Below are 20,906 nucleotides of genomic sequence, written 5' to 3' on the forward strand. Positions count from 1 at the left end.
TGGGACAGATGTACCATTCATGTTATGGGACAAGGTCTAGGGGGTAGCTATCCTGATTAGCAACAGGACGGTGTTTACGGCTACAAGGGCAGTCTTGGACTAGACTAGCTGAAGAGGTATAAAACGTCTGATTTAAGGAAGATATCGTTCAGATTTAACTTAATGTGCTAATTGATCTCTCGTGTTTTAAATAAAGAGTACTTAGTGAAAGTTGAAACTTTTTTTTCAAGGTCAATGTGGCACTCCTCCAATGCTGCCGAATGGCTTTCTAGCTGAGAAATTCAGTTCCATGACTTCATTTCCTGTCGCTACCATAGTCTACTACGCCTGTTACCCCGGTTACAGTTTGAAGGAAGGGAGTTCAAAAACCATTACCTGCCTGGAAGGTTCAACTTGGGGACCAATACAGACCAGTTGTGAACGTAAGTAATCAGAATAATTTTATTCTCTTCCCCTCCGCCTGTTACCTTACCCTGCTCTATCTGGAAAGAAGCAACTTTGCTGGAATTTTATTCCATGGATGCAAATAGTTTGTCTTGAATATTACCAATTTTTAATTTAAAAACATATTTGTGGGGCGTGGACATTGCTGGCTAGGTCAGCATTTTTTGCCCATCCCTTGTCCTTGGTGGTGGTGAGCTGCCTCCTTGAACTGTAGTCCCTGAGGTGTAGTTACATCTCCAGTGCTGTTAGGGAGGGAGTTCCAGGATTTTGAGCCAGCGACAATGAAGGAACGGCGATGTATTTCCAAATCTGGGTGGTGAATGACTTGGAGGGGAACCTCCATGTGGTGGTGTTCCCAGGTATCTGCTGCCCTTGTTCTTCTAGATGGGAATGTTCGTGGGTTTGGAAGGTACTGCCTAAGGAGCCATGGCGAGTTCCTGCAGTCAATCTTGCAGATGGTACACACTGCTGCCACTTCATCAATGCTTGTGGAAGGGGTAGCAATTAAATGAGCTGCTTTATCCAGGATGGTATCGAGCTTCAGGAGTGTTGTTGGAGCTGCACTCATCCAGGCAAGTGGAGAGTATTCAATCACACTCTGGACTGTGCCTTGTGGGTGGTAGGCAGGCTTTCTTGAGTCAGGAGGTCAGTTACTCTCCACAGGATTCTGAGACTCTGACCTGCTCAGATAGCCACAGTATTTATATGGCTGGTGCAATTCAATTTCTGGTCAATGGTAACCCCAGGATGTCCCCAAACTCCCCAAATCTGTTGGAAAAGTTACTGAGATTCTCCCCTTTCTAGTAAGAAAATACAGACCAAAGCTAGTATTTCACGAGTCAGATCCCTCCATTTATGATGGCTGCTAAAAGTAATCATGAATCCATGTGGTACATTTATAAAAAAAAAAAATACATCTTAAAGCAGTGTCCCCAATTGTGGAATCTTTACCTTGCTGTTTATTTTCTTGGCCATAAAATAAACTGGGGCAGTCTGATATTTTTTGAAAAGTTGTGTATCAATTTATTTGAAATTTGTGCTGGAAAGGCCTGTTGGAGATTTGTAAAGTCGCTGCATTTTCTATTTTTTTCCTGTGTAGCAAGAAACTGTGGTAATCCAGGGGAGATTCTGAACGGATATTATAGAGCAGCAGATGGTACTACTCTGGGAAAGAAAGTTTATTTTTTTTGTGACGAAGGGTGAGTATTCAATAAGTAAACAGCTGAAAGTAGCTTATGTGACCTTAGTGATATCTTGTGTTCCTTTTTAATTATTAAAGGTGTAGTTATGGCATTTCCATGCTGATAGAGCAAAGCATCTTAACACCATCCTAAGAAGGTGACAACTTGTGCTTTTGAATCTGGTTAATTTTTTATTTTGTAACTTTGGTTAAGTATTGCATCCACAGATTCCTGAATGAGGGTCAATATATAGTTTTGAAAGATTCTATTATTTGTTTTGTGAAGGAGGGTGTCCCAGTGTACCTCTAGACTGGTCCATCGACACCCCATAATCCCAGCTATGGAAGCTGTTTTGTTTCTTTTTATTTCTCATCACTGCTATCCTCCTTGCTTCTGAGTTGGGCTTCAAATTCAATTGTACGGATTCATTATCATGAGCAAGTTGGTTTGCGTAAATGCTTAATTATGTGCTGTGAACTTAGTGATTAAATTTGGCCTTTCACCTGGGTTCCCTCAAATGGTTATGAAGAAGAAACATTTAATTTCTAATTGATCACAGGATCCATAACCAGTTCATAAAAGTGATCCATTCCTCCTAAGCCCACATCATGCACAAGTGGCATTCATGCCCAGAAGAAGAGTAGCATAATAGTAATGTTACCAGGATACCATCCAGCAGGTTGGACTAATGCTCCAGAGTTATGAGTTCAGATTCCACCATGACAGCTGAGGTTTTTTAATTCAACTAATTAAATACATCTGGAGTAAACAGTTAATAAAATGTAATGTTTAAGTTTGGTCTTCAGCCTGATGAGGACTTCCTCCTTCCCCCTCCAAGCAGCCAGTAAATTATTTCTAGCGGCTGTAGTTTGCCTTATGTCGATGACCGCCCTGTTCATTCCTATCTGGCCAATGATCAAGGTCATCTTCAACTTTTATCATGATGGGTGCCATGCTTTAACTCCTGCCAGGCACTTGCAACGCGAAGAGGATACACAAAGTGCCGCAACAAAGGAAAGATTTCAAAATGGGTGAAGCAGACCGGAGGTGCACCTGGGAAGGGAGTGAGCTTAGTGAGCTGCGGGTCTACAGAGACCTGGAAGCGGAGTTGGCAAAGAGGAGAACCAGGTTCAACCGGATAAAGGCTGCCCTCTTCAAGAAGGGGTGAAGTTTGGGGTTTTATATCCTGTCCGCTTATGGGTGACCCATCAGAAACAGGAGTCTTATTTTAACTCGCCAGAGGAGGCGATGGAGTTTGAGGGACCATGTTTGGGAGTAGTGTGAGGACACTGAACTTTGTAGAGGAGCTTTGTGTTTATGGTAGAATGTGGGTTTTGGTAGAGGGCGGCGATGGTGAGTGTGCCTTTTGTTCTTTGTTGGTTTGGGAGGGGGGGGGAAGGGGTGGACTCGAGGGGTAAGGGAGCTTAGAGGCCTTAGGTGGGGGCCCATGATGCTAGCTGGATGGGCTAGTTAACTGAAGTGGGGAGTCGTCAGGAAAAAGGCGTGAGGGGGGGATGGGGTTGATTCTTTGGGGTTGGAGGGGGTGTTGCTGACATGGGCGCAGTTGGGAAGGGAGAGATAGCGGCGGACATCCGAGGACGGCCCGAAGAGGTGCGTGACGTGGGCCGGGACTGGCTCAAGAAGAGGAATGGCAGATTGGCAGTGGAGGGGGGTGAGGAGTCCGCTAACCAGGCTGGTCACATGGCACTTGAGAGGGCTGAACGGACCGATTAAACAGTCGCGTGTGTTCAGGCATCTGAAGAGCTTGACGGCAGGCGTGATGGTTTTACAGGAGACGCATCTGAAGTTGGGGGATCAGACCGGGCTGATGAAGGATGGGAGGGGCAGGTGTTCCATTCTAGGCTGGATATGAAAACGAGGAGAGTGGTGGTGTTGATTCTATAAGAGGGTGGCGTGAGATGTGTAGCATTGTGGCTGACCTGGGGGTGGTGGTCAGTGGGGAAACTGGAGGGGGATTCCTGTGGTCATGGTAAACGTTTATAGCCCAAATTGGGATGATGTGGATTTTGAGGTGGGTGTTGGGAAATGGAAGGCCAAGGGTGAAGACGATTTCATACTTCTCCCATCTGCACTGGGTTTATTCCCGGAACAACATTTTGGTGATGGACATGGCGGGTGGTGGCTGACTCAGGGTATTCGGCGATCGTGGTCTCTGACCACGCACTGCATTGGGTGGATTTGCAGGTGGTTCAGGGCAGCTCTGGCTCAAAGGTGTTGGTTTGAGCTCTTTTTACCCGAAAACGGAAGAATTTTGCAAGGAAAATGTAACTGAAGATGTGGACCCCCGCCCCAACCAGCAGCTAAAGGAGATGCATGAAGATCGGTTGAAGGCCATCGAGGGAACGGTCGCACTACTGAAAGGATCGATGGAGAGAGAAGTGGCTGGAGGCACGGGTCACAGATCCGGGAGATGGAGAAGGTAATGTCTGATCGCAGCGATGGGGCAGTGGCACTGAAGGCGGAGGTGAGGCTCCTGGGGGACCTTGCAACTCGCTAAGGGCATAGGTAGAGGAGCAGGAGAACAGATCCAGAAGGCAGAATCTGCATAACATTGGCTTGCCAGGGGGCATGGAAGGCATGAGTGCCACAAGGTATGTCTCCCGGATGCTGGGGGGGGGGGGTTGCTGGACAAGGCCCTAGAGGTAGATGGGGCACACTGGTCCCTAAGGCAAAAGACAAGAGCGGGGGAGCTGCCAGGGGTGATTGTGAGGCTCCCATCAGTTTGTGAAGAAGGAAAAGGCCCTGCGATGGGCTAGGGAGAAGCGGAACTGCGAATGGCGAGGAAACAGGGTCCGAATCATTAGAACATCGGAAGGAGCTGGCGAAAAGACACGTCGGGGTCAACAAGGCCAAAGCAGTTCTATACCAAAGGCCGATCTGGCTTGGGGTACTGTACCCGGCGAAACATGGGTGAATTTTGAAGGCCGGGAGTACTATTTTGAAACTCCAGAAGAGGCAAATGACTTCATTAGAGACCATAAACTGGGGGAGAACTGAATGCTGATGGGAGACTGAGGAGCTGGAACAACAGATTGGATTAAGGGGCTGGTTTAGTACAGGGCCAAATAGCTGGCTTTTACAGCAGAATAAGACAGGCCAGCAGCGCCTGTTCAATTCCCGTACCAGCCTCCCCGAACAGGCACCGGAATGAGGCGACTAGGGGCTTTTCACAGTTCAACACTTCATTTGAAGCCTACTTGTGACAAGCGATTTTCATTTCATTTCAAGATGCGGGTACTGTGGGAGCTGGAGGATGGGGGGGCTTTGGGTGGGCTGCTTTTGTCGTTGTGATTGTTTAAGGGGCAACAAGTTTGTAAAGGGCCAACTGCGCCCCCCCACCCCCCCGGTCCGTTTGAGGTGATTTTCGTTTTGGAGGGGGGGGGGGGGGGGGTTGACCTGTGGTTTTGGATCTCTTTGGGTGTGTAGGGGAGGATAGGGCCCACAAGGAGCCATTTGCACAGACCAAGGGAAACGGGGGTGTGGAGGGGTAGACAGGAGGAGTCTTTGGGCAGGAGCTGCCACGCTGGCTGGTAATGCTGGTGAATGGAAGTGAGATAGGGGAAGTAGATGCAGGGGTTGACCAGGTTGGGTTGGGGGGGGGGGGGGGGGGGGGGGGGGGGGGGGGGTGGTTGCATGTGACGTGGCAGTATTGGAGAATGAGCAGGGTCATGGGTGGGGAAGGGGGCCTTTTTGGATGGGTCCGGTTCAGGGCAAAATAATAGGAGAAAGGGGAGAATGGCAGACAGTAGAGAGGAGTCGAGGCGCATGCCTCCAGTAATGTTCGTAACGTGGATTGAACGGGCCGGTGAAAAGTGTTGGGTCTTCGCGCACTTGAGCTTGTAGGCAGGGGTGATCTTTCTGCATGAGATGCACCTCCAGGTGAAGGATCAGAAAGGGATGGGTGGGTCAGGTATTTATCTTGGGATTTGATTTCAATGTTGTGGTGGGTGGCCATCCTGCTGAGAAAAGGATGGGGTTTGTAAGGGCCAAGGAAGTGCTGGATCCGGGTGGGAGGTTTGTGGTAGTGAGGGGTGTTGTAGGGGACGCATGTGGTGCTAGTGAACGTTTATGCGCTCCATTGGGATGACGTGGGGTTTGTGAAGGGGTTGCTGGGAACTATTCCGGACCTGGACACGCATCGGTTGGTTATGGGATTGCCTGCTGGAACCAAGGGTGGATGAGTTGAGCCTTAAGTCAATGGCATGTTGAGGATGGCGAAGGAGTTGGGAGGTTTATGGAAAGGATGGGAATGGTGGATCCGTGGAGGTTTAGGAACCCAGGGGAAACGGAGTCATCTTTCTCTCATGTATACTCTAGAATTAACTTTCTTGTAGTGAACTGAGCGGTGGTGGTCGGGACAGAGTACCCAGGAATCATGATCGCAGATCATGCACTGCACTGGCTGGTGGTCGGACTTAGCTTGAGGCAGGAGCAGGGGCCCGGATGGAGGTTAGATTTGGGGCTTTTGGCAGACAAGGAGTTCTGTGAGAAGGGACGGTCGGTGATCAGAGATTATGTGGAGTTGAATCAGCGGCCACATTTGGGAGACGTTGAAGGCGGTGGTTCGAGAGGGATGTTTTCTCGTTCAAGGTGCACAAATAGGAGGAGGGAGGAGCATGGAGGGTTGTTGGCTGAGATAGTAGAGGTGGACAGGAAATATTTGAGTGCCCCTGCCAAGAAGGGGTTGGCGCAGAGGAAGAGTTCACAGGGCAGTTTGACAGGCTGACGACAGGGAAGGCAGTGGGGCAGCAATGAAGGGCGAGGGTGGTGCAATATGAATATGGAGAAAAGGCAAGCCCTATGCTAGCCCATCAGCTCCGGACGCAGGACGCATCTGGGGAAATTCTAAGGGTATGGGAAGGGGGAGGTATTGTTGGAGCCAGGGAAGGTTGACAAGGCGTTCGGAGTATTATGAGAAGTTCTATAAAGCGTTCGCCACGGAGTTGGCACCACATTTACTAGGGATGCTGGACGAGGCCCTGGAGAAGGAAGAGATACCAGAGACACTGACCCAGGCGTCGATCACGCTAATCTCGAACAAGGGGAAAGACGGGTCATACAGGCTCATTTTACTGTTGAACACTGATGTGAAAGTGTTGGCTAAGTTAGTGGCAGGGAGGGAGGAAGGATGTGTTCGGGGGTGGTTGCAGAGGACCAGACAGGCTTTGTAAAGGGAAGCAGCTTTCCAGTAACATTAGGTGGTTATTAAATGTGGTCATGACCCCATCGAAGGGGCGCATACCAGAGGTGGTAGTCTCTATGGACGCGGAGAAGACTTTCGACCGGGTGGTCTCTATGGACGCGGAGAAGACTTTCGACCGGGTGAAGTGGCAGTACCTATTTGAGATTTATGAGAAGGTTTGGGTATGGGCCGAAGTTCGTGGTGTGGGTGCGTCTGTTGTACATGGCCCTGGTGATGATGTAAGGTCAAACAACAGGAGTTTTGGGTTGCACAGGGGAACGAGGCAAGGGTGTCCGCTGTCGCCGCTGCTATTCGGGCTGGTGATAGAGCCCTTGGCGATGGCCCTTGGGGGTCAGTAGAGTGGCAGGGGATTGTGAGAGGGAGTAGGGAATGCCGGGTGTCGCTGTGCTCTGATATGCTGCTGTTCGTGTCGGACCCATTGGAGAGTATGGGGAGAATCATGGACATACTGAGAGGGATTCAGGGCTTTGTTGGGCTATTAGCTGAAAAGAGTGAGGTGTTTCTGGTCAATATGACCAGTCGGGCAGCCAATCTTGGGGTGTTACCATTTAGGGTTGCCAGGGACACGTTTATGTATTTGAGGATTGAGGTGACGGGCATGGGTGACAATGCACAAATGGAACCTGACAAAGTTGGTGGAGGAGGTTAGAGAGGACTTTGGGAGATGCAATTCGTTACACCTGTCATTGGTGGGGAGGGTCCAGGTGGTAAAAATGAACGTTCTAATAAGGTTCCTGTTTGTATTCCAAACCCTCCCTGTTTGTATTCCTAACCCTCCTGATCTACATTCCGATGGCCCTTTTCCAGAAACTTGATGCAGCGATTTCAGAGTTTATATGGGCGGGGAAGGTACCTAGGGTGAAGAGGGCCTGCTGCAGAGGCAGAAAGGGGGATTGGCGTTACCAAACCTGTTGCACTACCTCTGGGCGGCAAATGTGGAGAAGGTGAGGCAGTGGTGGGAACGATAGTGATTAGAATGGTTTGGATGGAAGAAGAGTCCAGTTGAGGGTCCAGCCTGGGGGCCATGGTGACAGTGCCGCTTCCGCTGGCGGCGAGGGGGTACACTGTGAGCCCAGTGGTACAATCCACGATTAGGGTGTGGAACCAGTTGAGGCACTTGGATTGGATTGGATTTGTTTATTGTCACGTGTACCGAGGTACAGTGAAAAGTATTTTTCTGCGAGCAGCTCAACAGACCATTAAGTACATGAGAAGAAAAGGGAATAAAAGAAAATACATAATAGGGCAACACAACTTTAGGATGGAGGGGATGTGTGGGAACCATGGGCTTAAGCTGGGGGAGACGGATGGCATGTTTAGGAGGTGGGGCTGATGAGGGCAAGGGATTTGTACCTGAAGGAGAGGTTTGTAAGTCTTGAAGAGCTGCGGGAGAGGGAGTTGCTGACGGGAAGAAAGTTCAGGTATATGCAAGCGAGGGACTTGACATGGAAAGAATAGAGAGGGTTCCGCAAGCTGCTGGAGTATACCCTGTTGGAGCGATTGCTTCTCCGGGATGTGGAAGCGGAGGGTAGGATTGGGGATATAACCTGAGTGGTTGGGGGAGGAGGGGGCCGCACAGGTCGTGAGGATTAATGAGAACTGAAGGAGGTGGATATAGGATGTCGAGTGAGGCAATGCGCAGGCTGAATTCGACCTCTTGGGCGAGGATGAGTGGGTTCTTCCAGGGGGTGGCAGACGAGTGTGAGAAGTGTGGATGAGGACCCTTCTCATACAATAACAATACACCATCCTGATTTTTTTATTTGCCCATCTGGTATTCTAATACAAAGAGCATTGTACTAAAGTGCCATTATTTGTATTGTGGTAATTCAATGCTTTTGCGCTATAATTGTTAACACTCATCCCTGATTGCTTTCCTGTAACATCCCCATTTAGCTTTAAACTTTGTGTGTGATGAGTGACTTTTTGTTTTGACTTTTTTAGCTATCTGATAGTCGGTCGAGATTACCGTGTATGTGTAGCTGATGGGTGGGATGGCCAGGTCCCACGATGTGACAGTAAGTTAAAGTTCAATGTTTCTCAAAGGTTTTGAGTTGTTTTGATGCATAACCTTGAGGTGCTTCAATGCGGGTAAATTCAAGGACTTTGTGGAGTGTCTGCTCTCCTCTAATAATCATTTTCTTTTGCCTTCGCTGTATTCTAAATGTTTGCTCTCATCTTTTCTCTTGGCATTTTCAGTGTGACGTTGTTGGGTTGTGTTCCAGAAAAAAGATAGTATTCTTTGGTAGGAAATGCTTGCACCACATCAAGCTGTGGTTGGCATTTGTTTGCTGCATGACATAGAGGCAGGAGGAAGGATCTAGGTTCCAGCTTTTTTTTTTTGACTGGAAAAGCAGGTTGTCGGGTGGATGGTGGGGGTAAGGCACAGGTTCTTGAGGTGAGAAACAATAGGAAAAAAAATGGCAATGCTGAGAACTGATCAAGATTGTTTAGACACCGAGTGGGAAAGGGTCAGAGGTGTCCAGCCAGGAACTTTCTGCAGAAACTTGTAGGGAATTGTGTCACAGATATATTGTCACAGATATATTTTAGCCTGCTATTCACAGCTGGTACCTTTTGATCAGTGGTAATATATTTTGCCAGAGACTGGGGTACTGTTTGAAGAGTGATGCAAAATGAGCTATCACTCAGTTGATAACATTTGTCTCCGAGTCAGAGGGTTGTGGGTTTCAAGACCCACTTCAGGAGCTGGGCACCCGAAAATTCCAGTGTAGTACTGAGGGAGCATTTGAGGTGATATCTTTCAGATGTGTCGTTGCACTGTAGCCTACCTGCCCCTCAGATGGGTGTAAAGGATACCAAGGCATTATTTGGAAAAAGTTACCCCTGTTCCTATGCAATATTTATCCCTCAACCAACATGACTAAAACAGATGATCTGGTTATTAGTGAATGAGCAAAGATCTAACAAATGGAGTACAATGTGGGCAAGTGTAAAGTATCAATTTTAGTAGGAAGAATAAATAACAACATGCTATCTAAAGGATTGCAGAACACTGATGCAGAGGAATCTGGGTGTCCTACTGTATGAATTGGCAAAGCAAGTAATTGGGAAAGAATGTTATTGAGAGGGGAATTTTAATAAAGTGAGGAAGGATCTGCTCGCTCACTCCTCCCCTGCCAAATGCTGTTCCCAGAAGTGATTGGGTCTTTGCTGTGTGTCGGGTTGGGGATACAAATTCAGGATGTGATACTTTTCCCAGAGAATATTGGACCACTGGAATTGACTGCAGATTGGTGTTGTTTATGCTATGAGCAAGGTATATCCCCTCATGTACAAGATGATACTTGGAATGCAGGGTCAGTGTGGTTTCTGAACTAGTTTTAACCAGAGATGAGTTGGGGAGGAATTTCCCCTCTTGTTTTTCTGTCCTCACTGGAGATCACATGCTTTTCGTTGATTTGTAGACTATCCGTTGTGTATTACAATATGCCTCTGAAGTCTGGAGTAGGCTGGATGGATTTCATTGCTCATCATTGAACATATACGGGAGAGAATTGGAAAAAAAAAATGCTCTACCTTATGTGGCAGCATATTTGTTCACAAGTATGCGGTGTTACTGAACTTGTCAGATTTTAATCCCTCAAGGTGACGTTTTGTTCTGACAGTCTGTTCATAATATTAACTATTTTTCATTTATCTCCAGTGGTCTCATGTGATTACCCTGCATCCATTAGTAATGGGAAGGTTACAGCACCGCCCAAAGGAGACACGTGGACATCGGGAATGATAGCACAATATTCGTGTAATGGTGACTACTCATTGATTGGTGAAGAACAACTTACTTGCACTATATCTGGCAAATGGGACAAGGCGCCACCAAAATGCAAAGGTGATTTAAGTACACAATCAGAATTTATTTTAATTGCCTTTTACAGCTAGAGTTGAGATGGTTGTTATTTGGTGTTTTAGCATTGCAACACATTCTGCAGTCAGTAGACAGTACTTTTATAAAAAAAAAAAAAAAAAAAAAATTTTTACGCTACCCAATTCATTTATTCTAATTAAGGAGCAATTTAGTGCAGCCAATCCACCTACCCTGCACATCTTTGGGTTGTGGGGGCGAAACCCACGCAAACACTGGGAGAATGTGCAAACTCCACATGGACAGTGACCCAGGGCCGGGATCGAAGCTGGGACCTCGGCGCCGTGAGGCAGCAGTGCCAACCACTGTACCACCATGCTCTCCGACGATAGATAGTACTGATTATCATGCATGTTTTTATAATATAGGAAATGAGGGACAATCTATGTGGATTATTTGTCTCCTATAATCTTAGGGCTAATATTTAAAGCTCTTTCCTTCCACTAATTAGGCTTCCTCTTCAGGCACTACTTGGTCTGTATAAGCTGAAACAGAATGCAATTAAAATATATAACTAGTATGATGAATGTAGGAATTTCAGATATATTGGGCTATGTCTTCACACCGGCGTGGGAACAGTGGCATTTTACGACCGAATATTCGGTGCAATACGGTCACCGATCCTCTGTTTGGCTGGAGGCTAGTAGCTGGCAGCGTAAGAGCATCCGCATTCAGCTGGCGATACGGCCCGGAGAATTGCCGGGTCCGTGGCCACGCATGTACACGATGGCGGCCTCCAGCAACCTCGCTGTGCAACTTGGCCGGCCTGCAAAATAGTGCCCCCCCCTTTTGGCCGGCTCACGAGCCCCGGATCACAACCCATCAGTGTCCCCAACCCCTAATAAAGTCCCCCCCCTCCCCCTGCGGATCAGCCGTTCCCCCGACTGGTGGCGTTGGACTGAGTCCGCAGCTGCCACGTCGAGTTCCCAACGGATAATGGCACACCTGACTGATGCCGTCGGAATTTGGCCAGTGTCGGGGGCAGAGCATCAGGGGTTGGGCCTCGGGCAATGTCCCTTGAGGGGGCAGAGCATCGCGAAAGCAGTGCCGCCGCTGATTTAGTCAGAAACAGGTAATCTCCAGCCGATCACCAAACACGATTTCGACGTCGGCAACTGGAGAATCCCGCCCATTGTATTGTAGGTATTTGGTGCAGTTGGGGTTAAAAGCCTGGTTAGAGTGTGTTTGACTGCTGCAGTCATGTTTTTAATGAATCCTGGTTTGAACGGTTGGGAGCCCAGGGGTGCAGTTAAGGCATTGTAAAAAGCTTGGGTTAATGCAGTTTCGTTTGGATTAAGAGGGGGTTCCCTGTGGAGTTATTTAGATTTCCGCTTGGTAGGATAAATTAATTACTGGTTGGAGCCAACGTATCGAGCATTCTGCAGAAAAACAGTTTTTGTTGTTAGTTGATGTGAGCAGAAGTCAAGCATCTCAGTTCAATTAAAATATATGTCTGTAACTAGATTTGGAGTTACTTTCCAAGCAGTTCCGAGTGTAATTAGAAGGTGAGCTGAAGCTGCTTTTGAAGAAATATAGCCAGACTTTCTTTATGGTTCTGATAGGATCCCAATTTTTTTCTTTAAAGAAGTGGCAAAGGATCTCATCTCTTTTGAGGGCAAACTGTATTTAACAGTGGATTGTGAGCTGAGATTTATTTTGTGTTTGGGAGTAAAGATAGCAATTAAGGGTCACTGTTTTCATTCGCATTGTTTAAGGGATTATTGTAAGCTATTTTCTGGTATGTTTTTTTAAAATTTAGAGTACCCAATTTTTTTCCAATTAAGGGGCAATTTAGCATGTTCAATCCACCTACCTTGTACATCTTTGGGTTGTGGGGGCGAAACCCACGCAAACACTGGGAGAATGTGCAAACTCCACACGGACAGTGACCCAGAGCCGGGATCGAACCTGGGACCTCGGCGCCGTGAGACTGCAGTGCTACCACTGAGCCACCGTGCTGCTCTTTCTGGTGTTATGTTAAAGATATTTCAATACTGTTAGTAATAAAGATCATTTTAATACACCATATCCCTATTTTTGACCTTTCATCCGAGAGGCTTGAGACAATAATCTGAACTGACTGCATCTATACCATGAAATACTTTATATATACCTCCTTTGAAGTAGGAAGAGGTTAAATTGTTCTTTAAGGATACAGGGGTAACAGTGCACAAGTTGAACGCAAAGTTATTGCAAATGCTTTGGCTATGATTATATAGATAATAATGAAAGCCAGTTGGATGTCAATGGAGAGTCATTGGAGGAGGTTTGTGTGAAGTAAAGAATTAGAAAACTTAAATTCAGTAGTTTAGCTAAAGAATGTTTAGGGATACTTCATTTGAGGTGTATATATAAAGTATTTCATTGTATAGATGCAGTCAGTTCAGATTATTGTCTCGAGCAAAAAGAAAACTATTTGGGCAATGATAAATGTTTGCAGTAATCTGCTTGATAAAGTTGCAGAGTCGAAGATGGTTTGAATATTAAATGATCTTATTTGACATTTTAAAGTTTTCGGTATATCACACTTCATACTTCTAAAGGAGGTTCTTGTGGCCCTCCGAATGAACATGGCTTTTAATTTTTGCTGGTCATTGAGTTTATATATTCAATTTTGCTGTCTTTATAATACGTTTTGTTCTTTTGTCAGTTGTTCAGTGTCAGCGTCCTCCAGATCCTGCAAACAGCAATGCTGTGAATGGATTTGGACCAACCTACAAATATCATGACTCGATCACCTACCGCTGTAAAGACGGTTATGAAATGGTTGGCGCTAATGTCATCAGATGCAATGAGACTAGCATGTTTGAACCATCGCCACCTATTTGCAGACCTCGTGAGTAACCATCTCTTAAACTTGAGGGTAGAATTAGTTCTGAATTGAACTCTGTATAGTCTGTTTGAAGAATAGGCCAGATTCTTCGGCGGGGGGTTGGAGGCAGTTTATTAGTGAGCTGCTTCAGTGTTCACTATCACTATTTCTCAGACGGACCAGTATGTTCAGGTTAATGTGAAAATCTTGTAGTAATTCATGGTCTCTCACTTGAGACTCTGCCACAGGCTGCATTGTGGCTCCTCCGAAGGTCAGTAAACACTGAAAATCAATGGGAATTTCAACTTTTCCTTCAAACACAAATAAAATGTTACATCAGGTGTCACTGGATTTTTAACAGCAAAGTGATCAATAAAGTTTGATCAACAGAACTCGCCCTGAAAAAAGTAATTTTATAATCTAGGGAGTGTTTTTAAATAATGAACAGATTTTTGTGCTAAAGGCTTTTTGAAGTCTAACTTCATTTTCATTGCAATTTTAAATTTTTACAAAAATCACATTTATTTAAAAAAAAACGAGAAAGAAAAGAAAGCTATAGATATCAATGTACAATAGGCACAGCACAAAGCAGAAGTAATTACAAGCATGGGGACAAATGAGACTGGATGGGTACAAGAGCCGTCTGCATCAAAACAGGATATGGGCGGGCAGCACGGTGGCGCAGTGGGTTAGCCCTGCTGCCTCACAGCGCTGAGGCCCCAAGTTTGATTCTGGCTCTGGGTCACTGTCTGCGTGGAGTTTGCACAATCTCCCCGTGTTTGCGTGGGTTTTGCCCCCATAACCCAAAGATGTGCAGGGTAGGTGGATTGGCCACGCTAAATTGCCCCTTAATTGGAAAAAATGAATTGGGTACTCTAAATTTATTTTTAAAAACCAGGATACGGGCATCACAGACCTACATCATACCCATAGCTTTGGGAAAGAAAATAGCAGAGGGAAGAAACAACATCCCGAGAAATCCAGAACTGAGGGGAAATTACACTGACAACACAATTAAACTTCTCTTCAATCCCATGACAGAATTAACAGCTATTGTATAACTACAAGAAGGGGGTCAGACACCACAAGCTCAAGAAAATCTCAAAGCCCAAATCTTGACCCAGGGTCTCCCATAGAAAAATAAAAACAAGGAACCAGGAACAGAATCCGTGCTATCGTACCCCCATCCCCGAATCCCAGATATAGGATCGCTATTGGGCGCAAACCCAATCCATCCCAAAATCATCACCCATCCGGATGTAGTTTCAACCACATTGGACTCCCTCACAGGCTCCCCATGAAGGAGTCCATGGAGCAACAGGTCACTGGCCACGGTACCAAGTCTGGCTGAGCCCAGCACTGATACAAAAAAGAAATTCAGGAGAATGCGGCCCCAAAGACTTCCACAGCACCCAACCCTTACACCCCTCCGAGGTTGCGCTAATTCCAGCTCATACAAGACAAAGCACAACTCCCACCTCCACACAAAAGAAGAAAGCGTATACGACTGAGCCTCAGCCGAGGGAGAACCCCAAACGCAAGGAACTAAAACAATCAAGACACTCATTTCCCCCTCACGGCAACAAGGAGCCCCAGCCACTTCCCATCAAGACTACCAGCCTCTGCCGAAATGGGAGAAGAGAAGGAAACCCCTCCCAGGGTCCAACCAACCACCACAATTGCCACCATATTCAGGATGCTCACAATCCCCCTCATTTTCAGTAAGCTCCGACAGTAATGAAAACAAACAACAGGGAGATCCAGGTCAGGAGAAAAGACTGGCACAATCCAAAGGAAGAGATCCCGGTCCTCAACAGGATAACACATCATCTGCCTGGGTCTAAAAAAAGAAATGGAGGCAGGACAAATTTTAAAGAAAATGTTAAAAATAAACTCAAAACAGATTAGCTCTAACTAGGGGGGCTTTTTTCAAATACAGCAAGGACCGAACTAACCTGAACAAGTCATACCCTCCATCCTACACCTCGCTCCGGCTCTGTTCCTCTTGCACAGGCAAGAAGAACCCATTCTCCACCACCAGGATCTTCAGACAATATAAGACCTACACGTGCTTGAGATACAAAGACTGCACAAATCCGGGGTTCAACATTCTACTTGATGTGATATAAATTTGTCAAATCTGGATAACCAACAGTGCAGGACATCACACTCCATATTATTCTCTTCCCTGCAAACCATCAAATTGACATCAACAAAAAACAGGATTATCAGGGTAATAACTGCGATGCGAGGCAGTCTTCAGGGTAAAGATTTCTCCACTGGCACAAGAAGAAAGTAGAAATCGAGGATCAGAATCGGTGAGCACTCTTCAGGATCTCTCTGGAATTCTAACGATCTAAGCATGAGACTCCATTACTTCCAACATACCGTCTCTCTGGAATTTCCAGCATACCGTCTCTCTGGAACCCAGGTGGTCAACAGCCTAGACTCCTGCCAGCGGGGGTGATTTTGGCTGGCTTGGCATCTCCAACCCCTCCCAATTGACATTAGGATCAGGACAACACCGGACCAGTGATCGAAAGGCCAAGAGAAGGCCAGGCCTCAAAAGACCGGATTAAAAATGCTCTATTTAATTTAAGTTGCCCAGCCTTCAGATCAAGATTCATGGCACCCAACTCTCATTCAACTGAAAATGCCTCCACCACATCACTCTGGGAACCATGTTTGACAGAACTCCGCACTCCGCACCCACCCCCACCCCACTCTCTCGACTGTCAGGATGGACCACAGGCCATGCAACTGGAACTCAACCATATGGAGACGGGCTTCCTCTAGGGATAATGCTCTCTACTACAAGATTCTCCTCGGGCGCTTCCCAAAACCTCCTTTTAAAAGCGCCTCGCAACTCATTGACTACCTGCACTGCAGAGCTGCAACTTTCGGGCAGAACAACATCTTTGTTGCAGCCGACATCTGCCAATGCACACCCCCAACAGGGCAGAAACCCACTCAAAAGCAACTGTGCCACTAATGGCAGGGCCCCATCTGATTCCTTCCAGCCACCATGAACCAACGAGGTTTTATCTTGGCTCATTCTCAGGACATAATTTCTACTGTGTAAACCAAGAAAAGACAAAAGAAATGTAGGCACGGATGAAAAGACTGATTTAATAGATGAGCCGAGCTGGAAAATGAGGAAATGCAGCTGTTCCCGCTCACGTCATGTGACCCCATTTTTTTGGGAGTATATTCAGCTTATTTTTGGCTTTTATCTTCATTCCATTTGTATGTCCCAATCTTTAAATTACTCCCTGTATTTAAAAAAAAAAAAAAGGTTTGCTGCTTGTTTGTGTGAGGGAGTGTGGGATCTGTGAAAATGTTTTCATGTGGTTGGCTGCTTTTTAAAAAATATATATATTTTATTCAAATTTTTCGGTCAAACAAAGACAAAACAAAATTTTCCCCTTTTACAACTTAAAACAATATATATAATTGTTTTAAAAAATAAATAATGTATTAACTAAACGGCACCTGCCAACAACAGAAATAATAACTAGTATCCAAAATAATAATATCACAAAAACCGATATAAATAACTGATATACAAACACCTGTATAAAACCCCTGAGGACCTGGATGAGCCCTCCCCTCCCCCCTGGGTTGCCACTGCTACCTTTCCTATTTTCCTTATCGTCCTGCGAGATAGTCAAGGAACGGTTGCCACCGCCTGGTGAATCCTTGAGCCAAACCTCTTGGTGTGTATTTTATCCGCTCCAGTTTTATAAACCCTGCCATGTCGTTTATCCAGGCCTCCACGCCCGGGGTTTTAGCTTCTTTCCACATAAGTAATATCCTTCGCCGGGCTACTAGGGACGCAAAGGCCAAAACATCAGCCTCTCTCGCCTCCTGCACTCCCGGCTCATCTGCAACCCCAAATATAGTCAACCCCCAGCCTGGCTCGACCCGGACCCCCACCACCTTTGAAAGCGATTTCGCCACCACCACCCAGAACCCATGCAGTACCGGACATGACCAAAACATGTGGGTGTGGTTCGCTGGGCTTCCCGCGCATCTCCCGCACCATCCTCCACTCCAGAAAATCTACTTAGCCTTGCTCCAGTCATCTGCGCCCTGTGTAGACCTTGAATTGTATCAGGCTGAGCCTGGCACATTAAGACGAAGAGTTTACCCTACTTAGGGCATCTGCCCACAGCCCCTCCTCAATCTCTTCCCCCAGCTCCTCTTCCCATTTTCCCTTCAGCTCCTCCACCATCGTCTCCCCCTCGTCTCTCATTTCCCTGTATATGTCTGACACCCTACCGTCCCCCACCCATGCCCCCGAAATCACTCTGTCCTGAATCTCTTGCGCCGGGAGCTGCGGAAATTCCCTCATCTGTTGCCTCGCGAAAGCCCTCACTTGCATATATCGAAATGCATTCCCCGGTGGCAACCCATATTTTTCTGTCAGTGCTCCCAGACTCGCGAACGTCCCATCTAGGAACAAATCCTTCAATTTCACAATCCCTGCTCGCTGCCAAGACTTAAATCCCCCATCTATCTTCCCCGGGACGAACCTATGGTTGTTCCTTATCGAGGACCTCACCGAGGCACCCGTCACTCCCTTATGCCGTCTCCACTGCCCCCAAATTTTCAACGTTGCCACCACCACTGGACTTGTGTACTTTTTCGGGGAGAACGGTAAAGGCGCCGTCGCTAATGCTTTTAGGCTGGTTCCTTTTATAGGACGCCATCTCTAGCCTTTTCCACGCCGCTCCCTCCCCTTCCCCCATCCACTTGCATACCATTGATATGTTGGCGGCCCAATAATAGTCACTTAAACTCAGCAGTGCCAGTCCCCCCCCTATCCCTGCTACGCTGCAGAAACCCCCTCTTCACTCTTGGGGTCTTCCCAGCACACACAAAGCTCATAATACTCTTATCCACTTTCTTGAAAAAGGCCTTTGTAATCATTACAGGGAGGCACTGGAACACAAAAAGAAACCGCGGAAGGACCACCATTTTGACCGCCTGCACCCTGCCCGCCAGTGACAGGGGCACCATGTCCCACCTCCTAAAGTCCTCTCCATCTGCTCCACCAATCTTGTTAAATTAAGCTTATGCAAGGTTCCCCAGTTCCTGGCCATCTGGATCCCTAGGTACCGAAAATCCCTTGTTACACTCCTCAACGGCAAATCATCTATTCCCCTGCTCTGTTCCCCAGGGTGCATCACAAACAGCTCACTCTTCCCCATATTTAATTTATATCCTGAAAATTCCCCAAACTCCCTGAGTGTCTGCATTATCTCGGGCATCCCCTCCACTGGGTCCGCGACATACAACAACAAATCACCCGCGTATAGTGACACCCGGTGCTCTTCTCATCCTCCAAGTACTCCCCTCCACTTCCTAGAGCCCCTCAGCGCTATGGCCAGTGGCTCAATCGCCAACGTGAACAGTAGCGGGGACAGGGGACATCCCTGTCTTGTCCTCCTATATAGTCGGAAGTGGTCTGATCTCTGCCTATTTGTAATCACACTTGCCACCGGGGCCCTGTATAGGAGCTGAACCCATCCAATGAACCCCTCTCCAAATCCAAATCTCCTCAACACTTCCCACAGGTAATCCCACTCCACTCTATCAAATGCTTTCTCTGCATCCATCGCCACCACTATCTCCGCCTCCCCCTCCGGTGGGGGCATCATCATCACACCCAGCAGCCTCCGTATGTTAGTATTCAATTGTCTCCCCTTAACAAACCCCGTTTGATCCTCACGAACCACCCCCGGGACACAATCCTCTATCCTCGTTGCCATCACCTTTGGCTAAAAGCTTAGCATCTACATTCAGGAGGGAAATGGGCCTGTATGACCCGCACTGCAGCGGGTCTTTGTCTCTTTTCAAGAGCAGCGATATCGTCGGGGGTAATGTCCCCCTTTCTCTGGCCTCATTAAAGGTTCTCGTCAGAAGCGGGGCCAGCAGGTCCACTTATTTCCTATGAAATTCCACCGGGAACCCATCCGGTCCCGGGGCCTTCCCTGCCTGCATGCTCCCAATCCCTTTTACCACCTCCTCCACCTCAATCTGTGCTCTCAGTCCTGTCCTCTCCTGCTCCTCAACCTTCGGGAATTCCAACTGATCTAGGAAGTGCATCATTCCCTCCTTCCCTTCCGGGGGTTGAGCCTTATACAGCCTCTCATAAAAAGCCTTAAACACCCCGTTCACCCTCTCCGCTCCCCGTTCCATCTTACCCTCCTCGTCCCTAACTCCTCCAATCTCCCTCGCCGCCCCCCTCTTCCTCAGTTGTTGGGCCAGCAACCGGCTCGCCTTCTCTCCGTACTCATACTGCACTCCCTGTGCCTTCCTCCATTGTGCCTCCGCCTTGCCCGTGGTCAACAAATCAAATTCCGTGTGCAATCTCTGTCTTTCCCTGTACAGCCCTTCATCTGGAGCCTCCGCATACTGCCTATCCACCCTCAATTTCCCTCAACAATCTCTCCCTTTCTTTACTCTCTTGTTTCCCCTTATGGGCCCTTATAGAAATCAGTTCCCCTCTGACCACCGCCTTCAGTGCTTCCCAGACCACTCCCACCTGAACCTCTCCGTCGTCATTAATCTCTAGGTACCTTTCAATACATCTCCTTACCCTTTTTTAAAAAAAATATATTTTATTGAAAATTTTTTCCAAACAACAATTTTTCCCTCTTACAAAGCAAACGAAACAATAACAAAACAGAAATTTTTAACAATACACAGGTAACAAAACCCCATTGTCTATTGACCTAAACTAAACTAACCCCCCCCCCCCCGGGTTGCTGCTGCTGGTCATCTGTCTTCCCTCTAACGTTCCCCTAGGCAGTCGAGAAATGGCTGCCACCGCCTGGTGAACCCTTGAGCCGATCCTCTCAGGGCAAACTTTATCTGCTCCGGTTTAATGAACCCCGCCATATCATTTACCCAGGCCTCCAGTCCGGTGGGTTTCGCCTCCTTCCACATGAGTAGGATCCTGCGCCGGGCTACTAGGGACGCAAAGGCCACGACATCGGCCTCTTTTGCCTCCTGCACTCCCGGCTCTTCCGCAACTCCAAATAGAGCTAACCCCCAGCCTGGTTTGACCCGGGCCTTCACCACCTGCGAAATCACTCCCGTCACTCTCTTCCAATACCCTTCCAGTGCCGGGCACGCCCAAAACATATGTGCGTGGTTTGCCGGGCTCCCGCCACACGTCCCACATTTGTCCTCCACTCCAAAGAACCTGCTCAATCTTGCCCCCGTTATGTGTGCTCTATGTAGCACCTTAAATTGAATCAGGCTAAGCCTGGCGCATGAGGAAGAGGAATTTACCCTGCTTAGGGCATCAGCCCACATACCCTCCTCTATCTCCTCCCCTAATTATTCTTC

At 47.4% G+C, this 20,906-nt stretch overlaps 1 protein-coding gene across 7 annotated transcripts in view; it reads left to right on the top strand.

The window, feature by feature from the left end:
• The first annotated feature begins 235 nt into the window (after positions 1-235).
• The window catches only part of LOC140393807 (C4b-binding protein alpha chain-like), a 52,096-nt gene continuing 31,425 nt past the window's right edge, over positions 236-20,906 (top strand). For all 7 annotated transcript variants that reach the window (XM_072480262.1, XM_072480265.1, XM_072480263.1 and 4 more), the window contains exons 1-5: positions 236-422; positions 1,544-1,643; positions 8,794-8,867; positions 10,517-10,702; positions 13,386-13,571. In XM_072480262.1, coding sequence (XP_072336363.1) covers positions 251-422; positions 1,544-1,643; positions 8,794-8,867; positions 10,517-10,702; positions 13,386-13,571 — 718 coding nt within the window. In that variant the 5' untranslated portion in view covers positions 236-250. The remainder of the gene's footprint in view (positions 423-1,543; positions 1,644-8,793; positions 8,868-10,516; positions 10,703-13,385; positions 13,572-20,906) is intronic.

The sequence above is a fragment of the Scyliorhinus torazame genome, chromosome 17, assembly GCF_047496885.1.
Source record: "Scyliorhinus torazame isolate Kashiwa2021f chromosome 17, sScyTor2.1, whole genome shotgun sequence".
NCBI classification, from domain to species: domain Eukaryota; kingdom Metazoa; phylum Chordata; class Chondrichthyes; order Carcharhiniformes; family Scyliorhinidae; genus Scyliorhinus; species Scyliorhinus torazame.